Here is a 20,978-nt window from a genome sequence, read left to right as displayed (position 1 = left end):
ACAGAAATACAGATAAGTTCTATAAAAGATACCCAGAAATATGATGTCAACTGTAAACCTGAATTGTTGGAGTCATGGAGGGTGTCCAACTTTCGCTTCCTGTGCATTAACATCAAGGATGATCTGACATGGAGCATTAATACAACAGCAGCTGTAAAGAAGGCACAGCAGAGACTGTATTTTCTGAAAGTGCTCAATAACAACCAATTAACACAGAAACCCCTGGTATCCTTCGACCACTGCTCTATTGAGAGCATTCTGACCTACTGTATGTGTGTGTGTGATTTTCCAGCTTTCCTTACTGTCCAACAACAGCAGAGAGGAAAATGCTCTAGAGGTTCATCATCATAGTTCAGAAGATCATTGACTGCCCCCTCCCTTCTCTGGAGGACTTATTACTAAATTACTTGTTGCATCAGGAAGGCACAAAATATACTCAGGGACCCATCCCATCCTGGACACTGCCTTTTTGAGCTGCTACCCTCCAGCATACGTTACAGGGCATTAAGGGCCAGAACAAGCAGACTAAATAACAGTTTTTATGCTAGAGCCATTATTGCACTTAACAATGCACAATTGCTGAATGAGGATGAGCAGTGCACTGATTTATAAATGTTTTTTTTTTATTTGTTTAGTGTTATATAATTGTTTCGTGTTAAATGTCCAGTGTCTATGTTAATATTTCCACTTGAAGAAAGCATTGCACTTTTTATCAGTTTTGTTGTACTGGTACAATGACACTAAAGACATTCAATCAATATAATAACTGAATTTTAGGATTTGGATCATGCCCAAAACTCCTCCCCCCCAGGCCTTTATACCTATATCCATGACATACAAGTCGCTCCCAACTCAGCCCCTCCCTGTCACGCCCTTGTTCTGTCTTGTCTGTTGTCCCTGCCATGTGCTCACTTAGCACATGGCTCTGTTTATTATTGTTCATGTCTCCACCCTAGTCCCGCCTTTGTTCCTCGTCGTCGTCCATGTCTCACTTGTAACCCTGCCCCCTCTTTATCTGTTTCAGGTGTCCCTTGTCCCTTGTGTGGTGTATTTAAGTTCCCTTGTTTCTCTTCCTTCTGCTGGGCATTCCATGTTTGCCTGTCTGTCTTATCGGTTCTTTGATTCGGTTCACCTCCCTGTGTATCTGTCTGGTCTATCTGTTTCTCTTGTGTGCTTTGTGTTCCCATTAAGTTTGTCTGTTTTAGCTTTCTGTCTAGGTTTGTTTGTTTAGTTCTCCTTGCACAGGTATTTATTTAGCTCTCCTCATCTAGGTCTCTGTTTAGTATTGTTTAGCTTTCCATGTCTAGGTTTGTCTGTTTAGCTCTCCCTGTCTAGGTTTGTCTGTTTAGCTCTCCCTTGTCTCTGCTATTCCTGGTTTCGTTTCATGTCGTCGTTTCCTTTGTTTTGTAGTCCTAGTTTGTGTTTGGTTTGTTATCCTTTTTCTAAATAAAAGTAACTGTTTTAGCATGTGCGTCCATCTCAGTCAGTCCGCTCCGTGTTTCCTGACACCCCCCCCCCCCCCCCACACACACACACTCTTCTCTTTTCACAAGATTGCCTCCCCGTTCTAATTTTCATGGGTGTGGTGTTCATACTAACAAAGATACAATATATTCAGGGAAACCAAAAATACGATACACATGCTGGAATAGGGCCTCAGCCATTAGAAGTGCAGTTCAGAACTGGAAAAATGGGATGAACTGTACACCTACTGAAAAGGTGCCAAAACCTGACGGATGAGTTGTACATGAGTTTGAAAACTTGTTGTAGATCAATGTAAGCTGTGAAAAACTTGCTTAACGTCTTGGAGGACATCATTAATCGAGGATCGAAACACTGAAGGGACATTCATTAAACCAAATGGCATGACCAACTCCTTGTAGAGCCCTATAACTGCATCAACAAATAATGTAACAAAAAGAAAAGCTGGTAAAGACATTTGATGATGGTAATGACAGGTTTGAAATTTCACCATCAGATGTTTGGAAAATATTCAAAATATAATATTTAGAAATTAAAGCTAAATATTAAGAATATTTAAGAAATTAAGAAAGTGACTTTTACAACATGATTTTAACCTTAATTTGGGAAAAAAAGGTCCAAGCTGAGGCTTTTTCAGGACCTGCCTATTCATTATTCTTTGGAAGTCCCTCCTCATGCACATGCACACACACTTCCTGTTTCCCAGATTCTACATTTCATAAACAATTGCAAGTGTAACCCCTCCTCCCTCTGAAACCCATTCTTCATAACAGACAGCTCCAGACAGCAAAGGTTTTACAGAACACTAGTTCTTCAGACAACAACACACCAACAGCACTTCATTTCAGGTAAATCCAGAGCCTGTTTTTCTCTTCCTCTCTTTTACACTTTGTTTTTATTTGAACACAGAAAAATCAACACTTTCCCATCATTTCAGAGCAGCAGCTGTTGTTTACACTCTCTCAGTCTTTCACCAGAAATGGACCGAAAGGAACTCTCTGAATTTACTCAGTGTCTTTAACTACCTTTCAGTTTTAACAGGGTTTATTCCTTCTCTTCTGAAGCTGCTTTCTTTGAGATGATTTTGAGTGTTGTTTCAAAGCAGAGACATGTTCCTACTTGATCACTACAGTGCTGATAACAGTCTGTGTTTATTTATATGATGATCTCTCATTTCCTCACGGTCAGAAAGATTTGTCACTCTAGTGGTGCCCTCAAAGGAACATGTTCTGTTACTTTAGGTAGGTAACATAACTGTGCCTTATTCTATTATAATTTTAATTTGTAGTGAAATCTTACAAATACCCCCCTCTTCTTCTGGAGAAGAGAATGTAATGAATATTTAGGGAACCCAACTGGTCATAACACCACTGCTGTACCTATAAAGATACATTTACATTGTTTGTACCTTTAGTCACAATAACGTATCTCAATTATACCTTTTTCTGAGATTGTGTGAGAACCTTGAATGAGAAAATAAGATCTGATTTATTTGATGAACATCTTTTTGTTTCTGCATTCACCATCCGTTCTTTCAGCTCCACTGACCACACAGAATCACTTTACTGTTCTAATATTAAAAACTGTAGTCCATCTGTTTCTCTCTTTACATTTTTAGTCCCTTTTATCCATGATCTACAATTATCAGGGCCTTCTCAGAGCAGGTGGAGTGTTATTTATTTGTTGGATCATCCTCAGCACTGAAGTGACACTCACGTGGTGCTACTGCTGGAGTTTTACAAGTTAATGTTTTAGCTGACAGGTGCATTTCCCTTATACTGACAGTGTTTTAAATGTATGTTTTCTTCAGGTGCGTAAATCAGCTGGAGTTAAAGATGTCCAACCCTGCTGTACCCCTCACCAACACTGGGCCTGGCTACACCATCGTGACCCATGTATTTCCACCAGAAACAACAACAACTCATCCTGCACAGAACAACCCCAGTAACAGCCCCCTGCAGCGGTTCCTCAAAGGAGAACCTAAAGCTTTAGGGGTAAGAGTGGCAACTTAAACTGTTTGTTATTTTCTGATTAACAGGCCATACTTTAAAATAAATATTAAGCTTACTGCAGTGGTTTGGTCTTTGGTCTTGACTCTTTAAACAGAACCTTATATCTTATTCATATTATGTCATGCTTAGAAATATTTTGAACTATAAAAGCCCCAGCTGTCCCTGCCATCACACACCAGAGGGGAAAAGCAGCTGAATTAATTGGCTTTGAGTGCATTGTTAAAAAGTAGAAACACTGTGGGAAAAACAATGTGAGAAAGTAAAAGCAAAGATGGGATTGGTTGAAAAGCCTGGAGGAGGGCCAGGACATTCCCAGAAATGACCTCCAGGGAGAAGTCACTGCCAGAAACACAGAGCAGGAGCTGAGGGAACGAGCTTCAACGTGTCCTCTCTGTTTTTAAAGGAAGTACAGCAGTAACGTCAGAGAAAAACCATGCAGTTTCACAACACAGCAACTTTTCATGTTTTCAGCTATTCATGCTTACATTAAGCAATTTTACCAAACATATATTCACCCGTACTGAATCAAATCTAATCTTTACCTGTTTTCTCCACAGACCTTCCAAATAGTGAATGGTTTGATTTTATTCTTATTAGGAATCGTACTATCAACCCACGCTTGGACCTCTTTTACAGTCATAACTGGGATGTTCGTCTGGGCTTCTTTGCTGGTGAGGCTTTTACATTCCATCCAAACAGAGACCTACTTATACATATTTTCCAGTGTTAGTTACAGTCTGCTCATGTTTCTTCTCTTCCTCAGTATATCACCGCTGGTGCTGTGTCTGTTTCAGCAAGCAAGAATTTTAAGAAGGGACTGGTACGTAATACACACAAGTGCTATTATTGTTTTCTTTCTGGGTATTCCCCCAGAACACTAGATAGAACTCCCCCAATCCCACACAGCGCCATTTACCCTCCAAGACAAGCCAGGGATCACCTCTATAAACACCCAGTGCTGAGCCAGCAATATAAGGGCAGGGCAAGAAGTCTTGTTGAAAATCTTGCATGCTTTACTTATCAGCCTGACCCCCCTATACACTCACTACGCGCACTGCATAGGGCTTCACAACTTTAAAAAGGCCCCCTTGTCTCCTCCTCATGTCAAGTTAAGGAGAGGTAGTGTATCATCAGAAGATGAAGAGAAAATATCCTTCAGGAAATTAAAGGAGGGAAAAAAAGACTCCACGAGACTAAGCTGCAAGAACAGAGGTAACCTGGGACTGATCTTCTCCATGTTGTATTATTAATAAATAATAATCTATGGGCGTAGCCATGGGAATATATTTAGAGGTGACATGAACTGCGCAGAAAAATGAAAATGAACATAAACTGATGTTTTTATACTGTCAAGTTCTCGTTTAACTTCACCACACACCACCTTAAACATTATGTAGTTACTTCCAAGTTCCACATTAAATGCTGTCACGATATTCACAAAATCACACAACCATCAGCATATTTGACGAATTGGTTACTCCTTAAACAGTGAAGCAATGACAGACGCCTGAACTACTGCAACATTTAAGGTGACACAAAGCTGCAAGCTGGAGATTATACAGCTACGTTTGGTTCTTTTTCTTCCACCTCAAGGGCTGTGTAGTGCTTTAATAGTCTAAAGGTGAAAACAGCACAGCAGCGGCTCTCATCGCTTGTGTCAGTAGGTCAAAGAGGCACAACGTGTCTACACTTAAGCTGTGTTGTAGGACTCTAATGATGAGAAGATTGACCACATTGTTTTTTTTCTTCTATTTTGTCTCCACATGTACATAATTCTCACTTTGGTTCTCTTTATTTTTGCATCTGGGTTTAGACATTCTGAGCTCCAGACCTTGATTTACCTTATTTCAGAACTAATGAAACATTTGGCAAAGAACAAAACTTCACTGAGAACAATGCTGACTGACTGTGGAATATACAGGCTGTTTTTGAGATTTTTTCCTGTTTTCTGTCAAGGTGACTGGCTCTCTGGTGATGAATGTGCTCAGCGCCATCGCAGCAGGAATAGCCATCATTCTGCTATGTTTGGATTTAGCTCTTTTTTCGGGTCCTAGGTGCAGATACAGCTATAGCTGCAGGAATGAGGTGACTCTCTTTTATTGCTGTCCTATTTGTATGAGCATCACCTTATGGTGAATAAACTGGTTCAGTCAGGAACTTCAAAGCAGTTTGATTCTTAATCTTGTTGGAGCTACACTCCATAGAAACAATGTAGAAGTAAAAAATGATCACTTTTATAAAGACTGTTTGTTTTTGCTGGTAGAATGTGAGTGCTTGTTCCTGTAAGAGAGGTTAAATAATGAAACAATGATGTCTTTCAGGGTCTGGCTGAGGGGATCAAAGGAGTTCTGTTTGTTTTCACTATCGTTCAGTTCATCGTGTCCATCCGCATCTCTGTGTTTGCCTGTAAATCCAGCTGTAGAAATGAACCAGTGGTAATAACAGACACACACAAACACACACACACAGACGTTATTAGATCCAGTACCATACAAATACTCCATGGACATTAGCTGCACGGGTTTCTGTTAATATATCCCATTCATCTTGGATTCACTGTGCAGTACATGTGCAGTTACCATGTGTTATATTGTGTACATAGTGCCTTATAATGGTTGGCAACAGTGTATGACATCACAACAACAGGTTCCATCTGTCCATGCAGCTCATTGTCAGGGCCAAGCCTGTAATACACATGACATTGTAGCACCGTGTCAGTGTTAATGTTTTGTGCCACTAAAGTGTGGAACATATTCTTCACTACAATAAAACTAACCACAACACAAAGCCTAAACCCCAGCCCTCATTCAACACTAAGAATCAGACCAGGAACACTTTACACTTTGCATCACAGTTCCTTCAACTCTAACATTTACATCAATATACAGTATCAGTCAAAAGTTTGGACACATCTCATTAGTGATTGGTGGAGTTGGACTAGTCACTGTATATAACTCTGTACCACTCCCTACCTCTGCACAACCCCAGTTACAGTCTCAAACACATTAAGAAGGGAACAGTTCTACAGATTAACTCTCAACGAGGCGACGGCTGTTCACTGAAAACCATTCCGGGTGACGACCTCATGAAGCTGACTGAGAGAACAGCGAGAGTGTGCAAAGCTGTAATCAAAGCAACAGGGGGCTACTGTGAAGAATCTAAAGTATAAAACATATTCTGGTGTGTTTAACACTTCGTTGTTTACTACATAATTCCATACGTGTTACTTCATAGTTCAAATGTCTTCCACATTCATTTACAATATAGAAAAAAATAGTAAAAAACAAAGTATAAACACTGAAAGAGAATGTGTTCAAACCTTTGATTGGTACTGTACATTCACAACATGTGGGAAATGGCTCAAAACAAAGGAAACCCTCCCTGAGAGGCGTGTCCAAACATTTGACAGGTACTGTAACTCTCACACTACATATTTAACACAATGCGTTTACACAAACTTAACCCTACACAATGGTGATAGTAGCAGTATGTGTATTCCCCACTTTAGAGGTGCAAAAATGAGACATTGCTCCAGGTTGGCAGATGTGTGTATTACATGTTTTACACCTGAAATAACGATGTCTTTGAGCAGAGCCCTGTATTGTTCATGAAAACGGTTCACATGTGTTTGTTTTCTGCTGCAGTATTCATCACATTCTGTTTGTTTGTAGGTGAATGTGACTGTGGTTGCAAACCCTGGAGGATACAACTCAGTGGTCAATCCTTTGTCCCAACAACCTGCCCCCAGCAACCAACAGGTCAGAGAAACTTATTTTTATTTATTTATTTATTTATATATTTATTTATTTGACATTGACTGTACAGCAACATTGTAACTGTAACATAAAGTTATTCATGAAAAACAGGTGCTCTGTATACAGTGTTTGTAGCAGAAATCTAATTTAAAACCTTTGTCCATATAAATGTTTTGTTTGTTTGTTTATTTGTTTGGCCTTTTTTGATTAAAAAGGAAGGGATGGAGAAGAAAGGGCAAAGAAGAGGAAGAAAGGGAGAGAAAACAATTATATATGAGAGCAATCATTTTTTTAAACCATAATTTAATACTTCTACTAAAAAACTGTAAAATTGGACTGCATTTTCATCTCATTGGGTAAACAGTTCCAAAGAGTTTCTCCTTTTGAACTGTTTGTCCAACAAAGGTTTTGCACAACACAATACGACAATTACCATCTGTTGAAGCCCATGTACTCACTCTACCAGTGCACTCTTGTTCTATAACAAACTCATTAAGCAAAAGCAAGTGTCCCCTACAGGGGTCACTGTGGATATAAAATCATTTTAAGACACTGCTGCCAACTAAGAGAAATAAATGACACAGATACAGATTAATAGCAGTGGAGCAGTGTTTATTTTAAGGGAAAAAACGCTAAAAACAATTCAGGGTCGGTAAATACAACAAGGTCAAATTAGGAGATAGAGAGAGAAAACAAACCAAAAGAGCTAATCCAGAAATAGCACAACCTGACAGAACACCGGGTTATAGTGCCTCTCTCTTTGTTGTAATTTGTAATACGCATGAAATATTTGTGTAATATATTCCGTGTCAATATTCCATGGTGGTTGACGAGCTAATTAGTTTGTGAACCACTGCGGATACAGAATGACACAGCTTTAGTAACTTAATCACCATAACTGAAGCAGCCATGATTTATTGTGATCGACTTGCATGGTCTTGGAGATCTACCTTATTTTTACAGCGTGCTTTAATATTCAGTCATTGTGGACAAATTTGTTCAACTGTACCTGTGCACATCATTTATAATACCCACAAACAGCATGAGTTAAAGTGGGATCCATCACTCTCTCTCTTTTTCTCTTCTTAAAAAACCCTCCCTTGATCCTTGGATATGTTGAACTTTTGATGAATCTACTTTGATTTCAGAGTATTAATTTAGATATACTGAGTTACTACCGATTAAAAGCTGTAAAATTACATTAAAGTGACATTTCCACCAACTGATCCGCAAGTAGCTTACAGAGATTTCCTAATGTATGTGTGTGTGTTTTTTTGTGTGTGTGTGTGTTTTGCAGTGGATGTACACAGCGAGTGGTGTCTCCTCCAGCAGTCCTCCAATGGAGAATCCGCCGATGTACAGTCCCCCAGAGTACAGTGAGGTCAAAGGCCAACATGGAAACTGCGAGTAAAATAAATCAGCACCATTTTACTGTAGATCACTGTTAATAAGGCTACATTAGATTAAGAATCTGAAGGGAATTCCAGACACTTTTTACAATTTTAGTTCAACTCAGTGTTCAAGTGAGAAACTTAAGCATATTTCTTTATAGATTTTATAGATATTTACACATCTGATGTAAATACTGTGTAATCATAAGACAAATGTTGCCTAATACCCAAACACCAAAGCACTAACTGACCCAGGGTCTGTTGGGTTAATGTGGTGTGATGTACCTCTATAACACCATAGCTCTGTAAACATTTTATTTAAGACTCTGCTCTTCTTTTGTTTTTCAGTGGTTTTCGTTTTCTTTGATCTTCCAGCAGATGTTTTATCGTGCTGTGTGTGACATCACTGTTTCATTAAATTTAAGATCTTATTTTTTTAAATTCCAAAATTTATATAAAATTTTAACGGCTGTGGTGATTTTGCTGACTTTTCTCATGCAATATATTTTTCTAAATAAATAAATGTATCATATTAAGGTTTTTACCCATTTCCATATTTTCAGTCATTTGTACAATTTGCGTACTCTATTAAAGTTTAATGTATTTAAGTCATAAAATAAGAAAAAAAAAAAAAACTGTTTGATCACTGATGATGAATTGGGCTAATTTACCCCAACTTCGATCTTCTGATCGTCCGTGACTAACACTTCAGAACTCAAAGAAAGCAACTCAAAACAAAGTGGAGGAAATGTGAAATTTACAATTTTTACATGCAATTAATTCTTCAGCAATAGAACCAAAACTTGACGAATGTGATGAATGTGAGTTTGAAAGTTGGGTGTGTAAGTCAAGAGATTATCAGTGTAAGTTATGAAAAACTTGCCTAACATCTCATTATCAGGATATCATTAATCAGTGTTTGAAACACTGAAGGGGCATTTCTCAAACCGAACGGCATGACCAACTGTGTCCCTATAATTGCATTAAATTTGTATATATAATATAAAAAAAAGCTGGTAAAGTGAGGGAAACCTGTGACTGTTCTTCTTCAGGTTGTATTACTAAAACATTAATAATCTACAGACATACCAGTGGGAATGTATTTAGAGGTGGCATGATCTGTGAAGCTGCTCTCCACAACCTTAAAAACCTTGCAGCGCCACAGTATCTTAAACCAAACTGAAGCAGAAAAGTGAAAATTAACATATACCGATGTTTTTATATGGTCTAGTACTCGTTTAAACTTCCCCAAACACACCAGCAACGCTCTAAAAGTTTCTTACTATTCATGACGTAGCTGTTTCCAATTGAGAAGGTGACTTCTTCAAAGTTTCAATTCCACCTTAACTGCTGCTGCAATATTCACACAATCACACTATCACCAGCAGAGTGCGAACCAGACGCCTGAACAAAACTACTGCAACATTTAAGGTGAAAGGAGAATCATAAACAGCTATGTTTGCATATTTCTTCATTTTCTTCAATATATATATATATATATATATATATATATATATATATATATATATATATATATATATTGTTTGTTTACACCTCATTTTGTTTTGTCTATGGTCAAATAATGTACTATTGTTTAGCATTATTATTATTAAGCCAAAATAGGAGGAAGAAAATTCTAGTGTAGGGTCAAGTGCAACTGCCAAAAAATGGTAACATTTTTCTCAGAGAGCTCAAGTAGGAGGTCCTTGTCAGGAATCACGGAGCGGACTGACTGAGGCGGACGCATTCGCTAAAGCACAGTATATTTAATAAAGAAGAAGAATAACAAAACAAAGAGACTTTAACATAACGAAAACAAACAGGGAGCCAAACAGGTTAAACGGGACACGAGGAGCAAATCAGGGCAAACGGGACAGACAGACTAAAGAACGAGACGACAGGAAATGAAACGACAACGTGGAAACTTACAGAGACAGACCGGATAACACGACTGACATGACAAAGAACGAGAGAACATGAGAACTATAGAACAATGACCAACAAACAGGAAGTGTAGGAAGGGGACTTAAATACAAGACACTGACGAGACGCACCTGAGACAGATAACGAGAAGGACGGGTTAACAGATGACAGACGAGGAGGCGGGACAAAGGCGGAGACTAGAACATAAACAAAACAGAGCCATGTGCAAATAAAGCACATGGCGGGGACAACAGACTGACAGGACGAAGGCGTGACAGATGCCCCCCCCAAGAACGCGCAACTCCCGGGCGCGTACTCCTAAACCCCCCAGGAGCTGGCACAGGAGAGGGCACGGAAAACAAGACAGACTAAGACAAGACAAGGAACCAAGTGAGACAGGACTCAGGACAGGACGGGAACAGACACAGGAGCTGGGGACACGACAGGACCGAATATACGAGACGGGACATGGGACATGACAGGAGACTGACAAAGGGGAGCCACAAGAGACGAGAACGGACTGGACAGGAGTGGACACATGGGACTTGACAGGGTTTTTGACATTGGACATGACACTGGATGGAAACAGGGACTGGACAGAAGACGGGACAGGTGACAGGACTTGGTGCTGGGACTGGACGGGAGCAGAGACTGGTGACAAGACACTGGACAGGATAGGAACGTTAGACTGGACAGGGGTATGTGACTGGACCGAAGGCAGGACAGGTGACATGACACTAGACTGAAACGGAGACGGGACAGGGGATTGAAAGGGAAACTGGACCGGAGACAAGACAGGTGACTGGACATTGGACGGATACGGGAACTGGACGTGAGACAAGACAGAGGGTTGAAACAGGGACTGGACAGGACTGACAGGGGACTGGACAGGAGACGGGACTTGAGACAGGACCGAGGGTTGGAACGGGGACTGGACAGGGCTGACAGGGGACTGGACTTGGCAGGGGAACAGGTACAAGAACATTTACGGGGACTGACACAAACACAGTGACCGGGACTGGGACAGAGACAAAAGCTGACACGGGTACTGGGACAAGGACAGAGACGGGAACCAGGACAGGGACAGACAAGGGAACCAAAATAACAGGGGGGTGCCCAGGACTGGCTAATGTCTGTGGGGCAGTCTGAGGAACCAGCCTGGGCACAGTTCTGGGGATCGGCCCTGAAGTCCTTCGGGCCGACCTACGGACATGGACAGGAGAGGCCGTAGCCACAGTCACGGGGACAGGAGCGGCGGGTGCCGCCATAGTCACGGGGACAGGAGCGGCGGGTGCCGCCATAGTCACGGGGACAGGAGCGGCGGGTGCCGCCATAGTCACGGGGACAGGAGCGGCGGGTGCCGCCATAGTCACGGGGACAGGAGCGGCGGGTGCCGCCATAGTCACGGGGACAGGAGCGGCGGGTGCCGCCATCACCGACACTGGAGCGGCGGGTGCCGCCATCACCGACACTGGAGCGGCGGGTGCCGCCATCACCGACACTGGAGCGGCGGGTGCCGCCATCACTGACACAGGAAGCCCCGCAGCAATGTCCACGGGGGCAGGGGAACCTGCGACGTCGTCCACGGGGGCAGGGGAACCTGCGACGTCGTCCACGGGGGCAGGGGAACCTGCGACGTCTTCCACGGGGGCAGGGGAACCTGCGACGTCGTCCAAGGAGACAGGAGAGCCGCGCGCCGCGCTCTCGAGGACAGGGGTTTGTCCTGCTCGCCGGGCTCGCGCTGGAGCTGTAAAGGGTTTAGGGGGTTTCACAGGCGCACCCATTAGATCACCTCGAGGTGCGCCCCTGTTAGCCTCAGACCTCAGAGGTACGGAGGTGAGGCTAACAGCCCCTACCCTTAACGCCCCCCCAAAAATTTCCCCGGACCTGAGGGGGTAATCCTCCAGCGAGGGGGGAACTCCAGCACGGTTCTTCCGCCGACTCTTTCGACTCCCGCTGGCGCAACTACTCGATTCCCAAGTCGACTCCTCCGCTATAGGATCCGGAACAGCGCCAGGCAGGAGCTGGAGCCGGCGACTCCATTCCGAGGCCGCTTTCAAAGCCTCCCCCACAGGATCTTTGGGGCCTGTGCGGAATGGAGTCCGGCGAACGGCACACCCTTTGAGATAATAATCCGCGCTAGCTGCGTCCTTGCGGTTGGTCATTCTGTCAGGAATCACGGAGCGGACTGACTGAGGCGGACGCATTCGCTAAAGCACAGTATATTTAATAAAGAAGAATAATAACAAAACAAAGAGACTTTAACATAACGAAAACAAACAGGGAGCCAAACAGGTTAAACGGGACACGAGGAGCAAATCAGGGCAAACGGGACAGACAGACTAAAGAACGAGACGACAGGAAATGAAACGACAACGTGGAAACTTACAGAGACAGACCGGATAACACGACTGACATGACAAAGAACGAGAGAACATGAGAACTATAGAACAATGACCAACAAACAGGAAGTGTAGGAAGGGGACTTAAATACAAGACACTGACGAGACGCACCTGAGACAGATAACGAGAAGGACGGGTTAACAGATGACAGACAAGGAGGCGGGACAAAGGCGGAGACTAGAACATAAACAAAACAGAGCCATGTGCAAATAAAGCACATGGCGGGGACAACAGACTGACAGGACGAAGGCGTGACAGTCCTCTTATCAAAATTGAGCTTAGGGCACCAGGAAAGTCTGGACCAGCTCCACATATAATTATACTAAATATTTTACTAAAAATCATAGAGAGAATACAAATAACATGCCCTAAACTGAACATTATTTAATTAATTCATTATCTGAAACCGCTTATCCACACTGTAAAAAAAACAACATTAAAAAACAGTCAAATGTCTGGCAGCAAAAGTTGCCAAACAACTCCTGTAAAATTACAATGAAATACTATATGTAATTTAACAATTACTACTGTAAAATCACACTCTTTCGCTGTATATATTCTTTGTAATTTTACAGCCAAATTGTAGTAAAATTGAGATTTCATCCTTAAAATACATTAATAAAATGTAATAAAATTAAAGAAATACTGCAAAAATACATTTATGGTCTGTAATTTGAAAGTTGCCATCTTTAAATAAAAGGGTTAGCTATGTTATTTCAAAGAATCATTCAGTATTACGCTGCACTGTGTATGTGTGTGTTTTTCTCTCTCTTTTTCTGTCTATGTACAATCTCTGGAATAACTGTAACAGAGATGTAAATGATGAAACAAAAAGACACAAATGGAAACACAGAATGGATAATGAATATAATGAATATATTGTAGATGGGATATTTACAATGAAACCAAACACTAGTGAACTTCAGAATGGCCTTAAGCCGACAAAAACAACAAACAAACACCCCTCCTAACTGACCCACAAACAACTCTACCTTACCTAAGTGAAAACAAAAGGAAACAAAAGACAACACCTTACCTTACTCCCTGTCTATACACAAAAACACACAAAACCCTCTCCCAAAACAAACGGCAGCCAACCCTACTCTGGTGAAAAAAAAATACAGTTTTTACAATATTTTACAAAAGATAGATCTAGCGTCAGTATTCAAAAAGGACAAAAACAAACTCGTAGTCGAAGTGGGAATGTAACAAAGTCAAAACCAGGTAAACAGAATTCAATATACACTACACAAATCACAGAGCACAAAACAAAGCTTTCTAACAGCGTACACAGAGACTAGTGTAGAGTGAAGGGAGGAGCCTACCACAGGCAGCAAAACTAAAACCTGGTCACCCACCTGAAAAGAATGGTGCACTGCATCTCTGTCATAGCGCTCTTTCATTTTATTTTGGGAGGACTCTAAAGCACGTCTGGCAACATCTTGAGATAACCTCATGCGCTTTCTAAGGGAACGAACATACTCTAGGATAGGCTTGGCATGTGTATACGAACTGGGAAACAACCACTGCTCTTGCAAGGCCTTTAATGGACCTCTTATCACATGGCCAAACACTAGCTCAGCAGGACTAAACCCAGTTGACTCCTGCACAGCGTCTCTAATTGCATATAAAAGGAGTGGAACCCCCTCATCCCAATCCTTACCAACCTCAAGACAGAAAGTCCTTAACATGTTTTTAAGAGTTTGGTGGAAACGTTCAAGTGTGCCCTGTGACTCTGGGTGATATGCACTAGACACCTTATGTTTAATGTTAAGCTCTTTCATTACCTGAGAAAATAGCCGAGACATAAAATTGGAACCCTGGTCAGACTGTATCACCTTAGGTAAACCAAATGTAGTACAAAACTTAATCAAAGCCTTAACAATAACTTTTGAATGTAAAGATCGGATGGGAACAGCCTCTGGTAATTTAGTAGCAGCACACATTAAAGTAAGTAAATAACTGTTCCCTGAGCAAGATTTTGGCAAAGGGCCCACACAGTCAATCAGCAGACATTCAAATGGTTCACATGTTATCTGTATGGGGTGAAGTGGAGCAGGCTGAATAATCTGGTTAGGTTTCCCCACAAGCTGACATGTATGGCAGGTGCAACAGAACTGGGCAACATCTGATTTTACTGTGGGCCAAAAGAATTACCTAAGAACACGCTGATACGTTTTACAAATACAGAGATGTCCAGAACAGGGATGGTCATGAGCTAGAGACAAAACTTGAGATCAAATGGGCTGGGGAACAACTATTTGATACACATCAGCACAACCATCCAACGAAGAAGGGGGAGACCATTTTCTCATTAAGACATCATTGTCAACATAATAGGGACTAAAGGGTTTATCAGGACAAACATCAAGTGCAGAATCAAAACAGCGTTTTATTGTGGGATCTGACTTCTGAGCAGCGGCAAACTCTGTACGAGTAATTCGCGTATCTGTGTAATTAATGTTACAAATATCTGTCCCTTTATCACCATTAATAGGAACAGAAGCATCACAAAATGGGTCATCTTTACTTAAAAAGGAGTCTGATAACCCTACTACATCCTCAAACTTTCTCTTTTGAGCCTGAGTGAGAACACAGGATGGAAAAATATTTGACTTCTCTACAGCAGAGAGGGGTTCAGAAACCACGTCAGGTAGAGTAAACAATTTATCACCAGCCAGGTCATTACCTAAAATAAACGATACTCCGTTTACTGGAAGTTGTGAACGAACTGCAACTTTAATGACACCTGAAAACTCAGGCGAATAAACTACCAAATAAACTCTATGGAGCGGCACACGGACAACTCCTAACTCAATCCCTTGAATTAAAACGTCACTACTACAATAACTAGAGCCAGAAAAAGGTAAAATGCTGTCTAAAATAAGAGACTGTGCAGCACCAGTGTCTCTTAAAATCCGAATAGACTGTTTATCTCCCGTATCGCCCAGAGAAACAAATCCAGAAAATGTAAATGGTTTAAACAGTGCTTCTACCGAGGGCTGATCAATCGAGGCGTCACTATCAGGGGTTTTACGTAACGAACCAACAGCGTTAACTTTCTTTGGAGCTACAGTGCGGGCTTCTTTACGTTTTAAAACGGGACAAGCAGCAATTAAATGACCAACAGATGGCAATAGAAACATTCTCTATTTTCAGAAACATTAGACTGAGAGGAGCTAACGGCAGGTTGTGAAGTGGGGGTGCGGCGAGACATGTCACGCTGAGAACTCGGGACAAAGTTTGTTTTATGTGTGAGAACGAATTCATCAGATAAAGTAGCTGCAACAGACAGATTAGTGACTTTTTGTTCATTTATATATACTACAATTTTATCCGGAAGATTGTTTTTAAAATCTTCCAGGAGCACCAACTCCTTAAGCTGCTCGAATGTCGTGACATTACTAGCCGCACACCATCTATCAAACAAGAGAGACTTTTCTCTGGCAAATTCTACATATGTCTGGCTGGGGGTTTTTGTAAGATGTCTGAAATTCTGCCTGTAGGCTTCTGGAACTAACTCATACGCCCGCAGAATTGTACTTTTCACGACGTCATAATCCAAGCTCTGCTCCAGCGACAGAGAGGAACAAACCTCCTGAGCCTTGCCCACTAACTTACACTGAAGCAGCAGAGACCACAAGCCTTTAGGCCAACTAAGAGTGGTAGCGATCCGCTCAAAAATTGGAAAATAAGCGTCCAGCTCATTTTCCCTGAAAGCAGGAACCAGACCGATCTGCTGACTCACATCAAAATCCCGCGCTGTACTATCGGCCGATGAGCGAGCTGGAGAGCGGGGCTTGGGAACTGGTGGCGTGGCTGGTGCCTGAATGCTATCAGGAGCAGGAGAGTGCGCCGTGGGAGAGGCCACACTGCGAGGGAGAGGGACAGGCTTATAATCCCCCAGACTCATTCTTTTTAATGCAAGCTCCGTCTCAGCTTTGACTTGCACTGCCTTAAAGCAGAGTATTTCTGCCTCATGCTCCTGAATCTTTATTTCCAGCTCTAGCTCTTTAAGCCGAATGGCCAAGCGCGGATCTAACCCAGGAGACAGGGAAACACCGGGATCAGCGAAAACTCAGAGTCGTTCACGGCCTCCCCCGCGTCCGTACTCCGAGCTGGACTTAAAGCAACACCCGGAGAACCCCTCCTCTCAGGCAAAATTCCCCTTCTAACTAACTGGGCCTCCAAGACCTCCTTAATCTCCCGTTTTGGAGCAGAGTGAGGGACGCTTAAAGAAAAGAAATCCGCTATCAAAAGCAGATCAACAACACGACATGTATCAAACACCTCCAAAGTGGGGCAAAGAGCAAACGCGGACAAATCAAAACTAGTCATCTTCACCCCCCCCACAAAAAAGAAAACCACCAGCCAGAAAAACAACAAAAAACAACCTGAAAATGAAGACAGGACGAGCCCCCAAATTCTGTTACGACCCAGTCTAGGGTTGAGCCGTAGCAGAGGTGTGTGTTGGAATTAATATATGTGAAGGGAATAACTGTAACAGAGATGTAAATGGTGAAACAAAAGGACACAAATGGAAACACAGAATGGATAATGAATAGAATGTATATATTGTAGATGGGAAATTTACAATGAAACCAAACACCAGTGAACTTCAGGATGGCCTTAAGTCGACAAAAACAACAAACAAACACCCCTCCTAACTGACCCACAAACAACTCTAACTTACCTAAGTGAAAACAAAAGGAAACAAAAGACAACACCTTACCTTACTCCCTGTCTATACACAAACACACACACAAAACCCACTCCCAAAACAAACGGCAGCCAACCCTTCTCTGGTGAAAAAAATATATATACAGTGTTTACAATATTTTACAAAAGATAGATCTAGCGTCAGTAATCAAAAAGGGCAAAAACAAACTCGTAGTCCAAGTGGGAATATAACAAAATCAAAACCAGGTAAACAGAATTCAATATACACTACACAAATCACAGAGCACAAAACAAAGCTTTCTAACAGCGTACACAGAGACGTATTTATGATTCCCGCCGAGATGACGAAGACGAAATAGTGACAGACAACACATGGACTGGATGGTGGACCGGACTCAGGACGACGCACAAATACACAAACTGGAAACTGGAATGAACTCTAGACGGGTGAACAAACATGGACTGGAACAGATTGCAGAACCTATAAATTTACAGAGATAGTGAGAGAGAGAGAGAGAAAACACACACATACACAGCGCAGCGTAACATTCAGTCAATCTACAGCAAGAATCTGTAAAATGACATGCTTTTTAAAATAAAAGAACAAACATTACTGTCTTTTAAATCTTATTACAAATTTTATTAACAGAACTTTACCGGTCAATAAATGTCCTTATCCTATAAATGTACAGAGCATAACCGTTAAATGTTGGTTAATGTGTCATGTCCTTGTCTCGTCTCGTCTGTTTTCCTGTTCTCAGCACATGGCTTTGTTTTGTTGTCGTTCACGCCCCGCCTTTGTTCCGCCTTCTTGTTCGTCACTCTCGTTATCCGTTTCAGGTGTTTCTCATTTGTTGGTGTATTTAAGTCCCCTTCCCTCACTTCCTGGTGTCGTTCATTGTTCTTCGTGTTCTTTGTATCGTTTGGTACGTTTTCAGCCCATGTTATTCTCGTGTTGTTTCAAGTGCTCCATTTGTTAGTATTCCTAGTCATGTTGTTTCTGGTTCTCGTTCTTTGTCTTGTTCTTAAAAAGGGCCTCCATACAGTTCTTTTACACAGTGATTCTCAGCCTTGGTCCTGGAGGCACCCTGCCCTGCACACTTTAGTGGATTTCCTTCATTTGAATCTGTTTAGCATGCATATCATAATAATATTAAATCCAAAAATCTGAAACCATGATAACCCCAAATACAGTTTTAGGAAGATTCTGGCTTACAAATGCTGATTGTTCTTTAGACATGTGGGCCAATTCTGGCATGAATGTTTGTTCAGTTAAAGAAGTACACATTCACCACTGTAATTTGAAATGCATCACCTGTTTCCACCTTGTCAGTGTTTTTTAGGGAAAGTCCAGGGCACCTTTTAGGGAAGGTCTTTAATCCTATCCACGTCATATACTATAAACTACTATGCTTCATCTTTATTTCTTTTTTGAGATGACTGCATGTATGATGACAAGTCAACATTTTTTGTTTATTGTATGTGGGCATGCTACTAAAACACTCATGACAAATTTGGTACATATTCGCGTATTTCTGAATATAATGTTGTTTTTTTTAAATACTAAACTATTAAAATGTGCCAATAAGTTTGGCCACAACTGTATGAGCTAGATCTGAACCATAAATGTTAAATATAAACTCACTTTACAGTGCGTGGGCCATTTATGAAATACAGCTAAGTCTTACTGATTCAACTGATTTTACAGATAAATTGATTTTAACTGATTTTATCTGAATAGCTGTTTAAACCTTTCTTTCTGACCTTTTTTTCTTGATTTCTATTTGCTATGTGACCTGGTAGTCATGTAGACCCATATGCTAATCAGCTCTGCAAATATATCTAGTAAAACCTTAAGCTGCAGGTTAGCCAAAAATCAAGAAAAGCAGGTAGATAATATTGTTTTTCAATTATTTCAGACCAGGTTAGACTGAATCCTACTACATTGGCAGATCACCCTTAAAACACTGCTATATCACATTCCTAAGCCATAATCCATATTCTTATTTGTGTGAACACAACCAAAAACCAAAATACCTTGATGACATCCCCTTGCTTGTAAGAATATTTCGAAAGTGTGGGAACAAGGCGAAGTGCATTCCTGATGATTGGGTTAAAAAAGGTTTTTCCTTACAAACCAGGGACAGAAATGACAGGAGGGAGGGGTGGTGTTAAAAATGTATTTAAGTATGGTTCCCCAAAAGATGTCAAAAAGCTATACAAATTTCACAAGGATATCACTGTTACATTGTTACCATATTTCACTTTTACTGTTTACTGCTAACTCATTTTTTTAACGTTACACAATAAATCATCTCAAAACTACAAACTAATTAAGGTTTGATATTGTCTGCCAACACTAAACATAAAACATGCAGAATTACATTAAAGGGATTTCCACTGATTTTTATTTTTGCATAATTACATTGTAGTGATATAAAGTAATGTTAAGCCACTGAAGTGGTCTGCTATTAAATACATTTTTTCAATTAATATAAAAATAAATTTAGGCCAAAACTATTGTAAAGCAATGTCTCATACATTAGCTTGATGTCAGAATGCTACTAACTCCATACAAGATATATCAGTTTACTCCCAGCAAAACAGCAGTTATCTGGAAAGAAATAAATGTAGAACACTACCTTTAGTTGATGCTGAGCATTAAAACATGGCATGAGCAGCATCTCTGAGCAAACGTCTGTGCAGTATCTTATGTTTCAGTAACTGAAACTGAGGTTTCCAGGTAGAGTTGGCGCTCAAATTCAAACAAATGATTCTCGGGCATTCATTGGCTGAACTGTGAGTAAATGAACGTGACCATTCCAGGTGGAGCTGGCGCTCAAATTCAAGTGATTCTCGGGCATTCATTGGCTGAACTGTCTGTGACTCAGTCCAGGCAACCACGAGTTTGTCCAATCACTACACAGAACTGCTTGACGACATAATTTTCTATTGTTTATGAGTTTATTCAGTAAAAAAATATAATTCAATAAAATAACTGAGCTAATTTTGCAATTTACCACCTATTTTAAAGAAAAGAGTAACAAATTACTCAACAGTTTGACATTATTAAATTATATGATTTCTCTAAACCTAGACATTTGAATGAATATATGCTAGGGTTATTTTGTTATTATTGTATTCCCAGTGGGTATTTCTTTGTGTGCATATAAACATCCAGCGCACTGCTATAAAATAAATAATAAATAAAAATGTTATGTTCAACATAGATATTAAAATCCTGTCCCTTTTGGATTGTTAGATTAACATCTTGAAGTTGTGGAGCATTCTTTCTTTGGGCAGCTGATGAAGTAAAGATGGTGGGTGACTTG

At 40.9% G+C, this 20,978-nt stretch overlaps 1 protein-coding gene across 1 annotated transcript; it reads left to right on the top strand.

Moving 5' to 3' along the window:
* Nucleotides 1-2,245: 2,245 nt before the first annotated feature.
* Nucleotides 2,246-9,152, top strand: LOC136692011 (membrane-spanning 4-domains subfamily A member 4A-like). Its single transcript, XM_066665041.1, has 8 exons — nucleotides 2,246-2,330; nucleotides 3,293-3,476; nucleotides 4,052-4,165; nucleotides 4,258-4,314; nucleotides 5,451-5,579; nucleotides 5,816-5,929; nucleotides 7,166-7,252; nucleotides 8,547-9,152. Exons 2-8 carry the CDS (start codon nucleotides 3,318-3,320, stop codon nucleotides 8,658-8,660), a joined length of 774 nt encoding a protein of 257 aa, XP_066521138.1. The 5' UTR covers nucleotides 2,246-2,330; nucleotides 3,293-3,317; the 3' UTR covers nucleotides 8,661-9,152.
* Nucleotides 9,153-20,978: the final 11,826 nt, after the last annotated feature.

The sequence above is a fragment of the Hoplias malabaricus genome, chromosome 3 (genome assembly GCF_029633855.1).
Source record: "Hoplias malabaricus isolate fHopMal1 chromosome 3, fHopMal1.hap1, whole genome shotgun sequence".
NCBI classification, from domain to species: Eukaryota; Metazoa; Chordata; class Actinopteri; order Characiformes; family Erythrinidae; genus Hoplias; species Hoplias malabaricus.
The sequence above is the reverse complement of the archived record's forward strand: the minus strand, read 5'-3'. Positions and strand labels throughout refer to the sequence as shown.

Bases quoted from the DNA above. Each gene is read 5' to 3' on its own strand.
- LOC136692011 (XM_066665041.1), top strand. From the start codon at position 3,318: ATGTCCAACCCTGCTGTACCCCTCACCAACACTGGGCCTGGCTACACC. The intron at 4,166-4,257 runs GTGAGGCTTTTA...TCTCTTCCTCAG, and splicing joins TCGTCTGGGCTTCTTTGCTG to TATATCACCGCTGGTGCTGT. The intron at 7,253-8,546 runs GTCAGAGAAACT...TGTGTTTTGCAG, and splicing joins CTGCCCCCAGCAACCAACAG to TGGATGTACACAGCGAGTGG.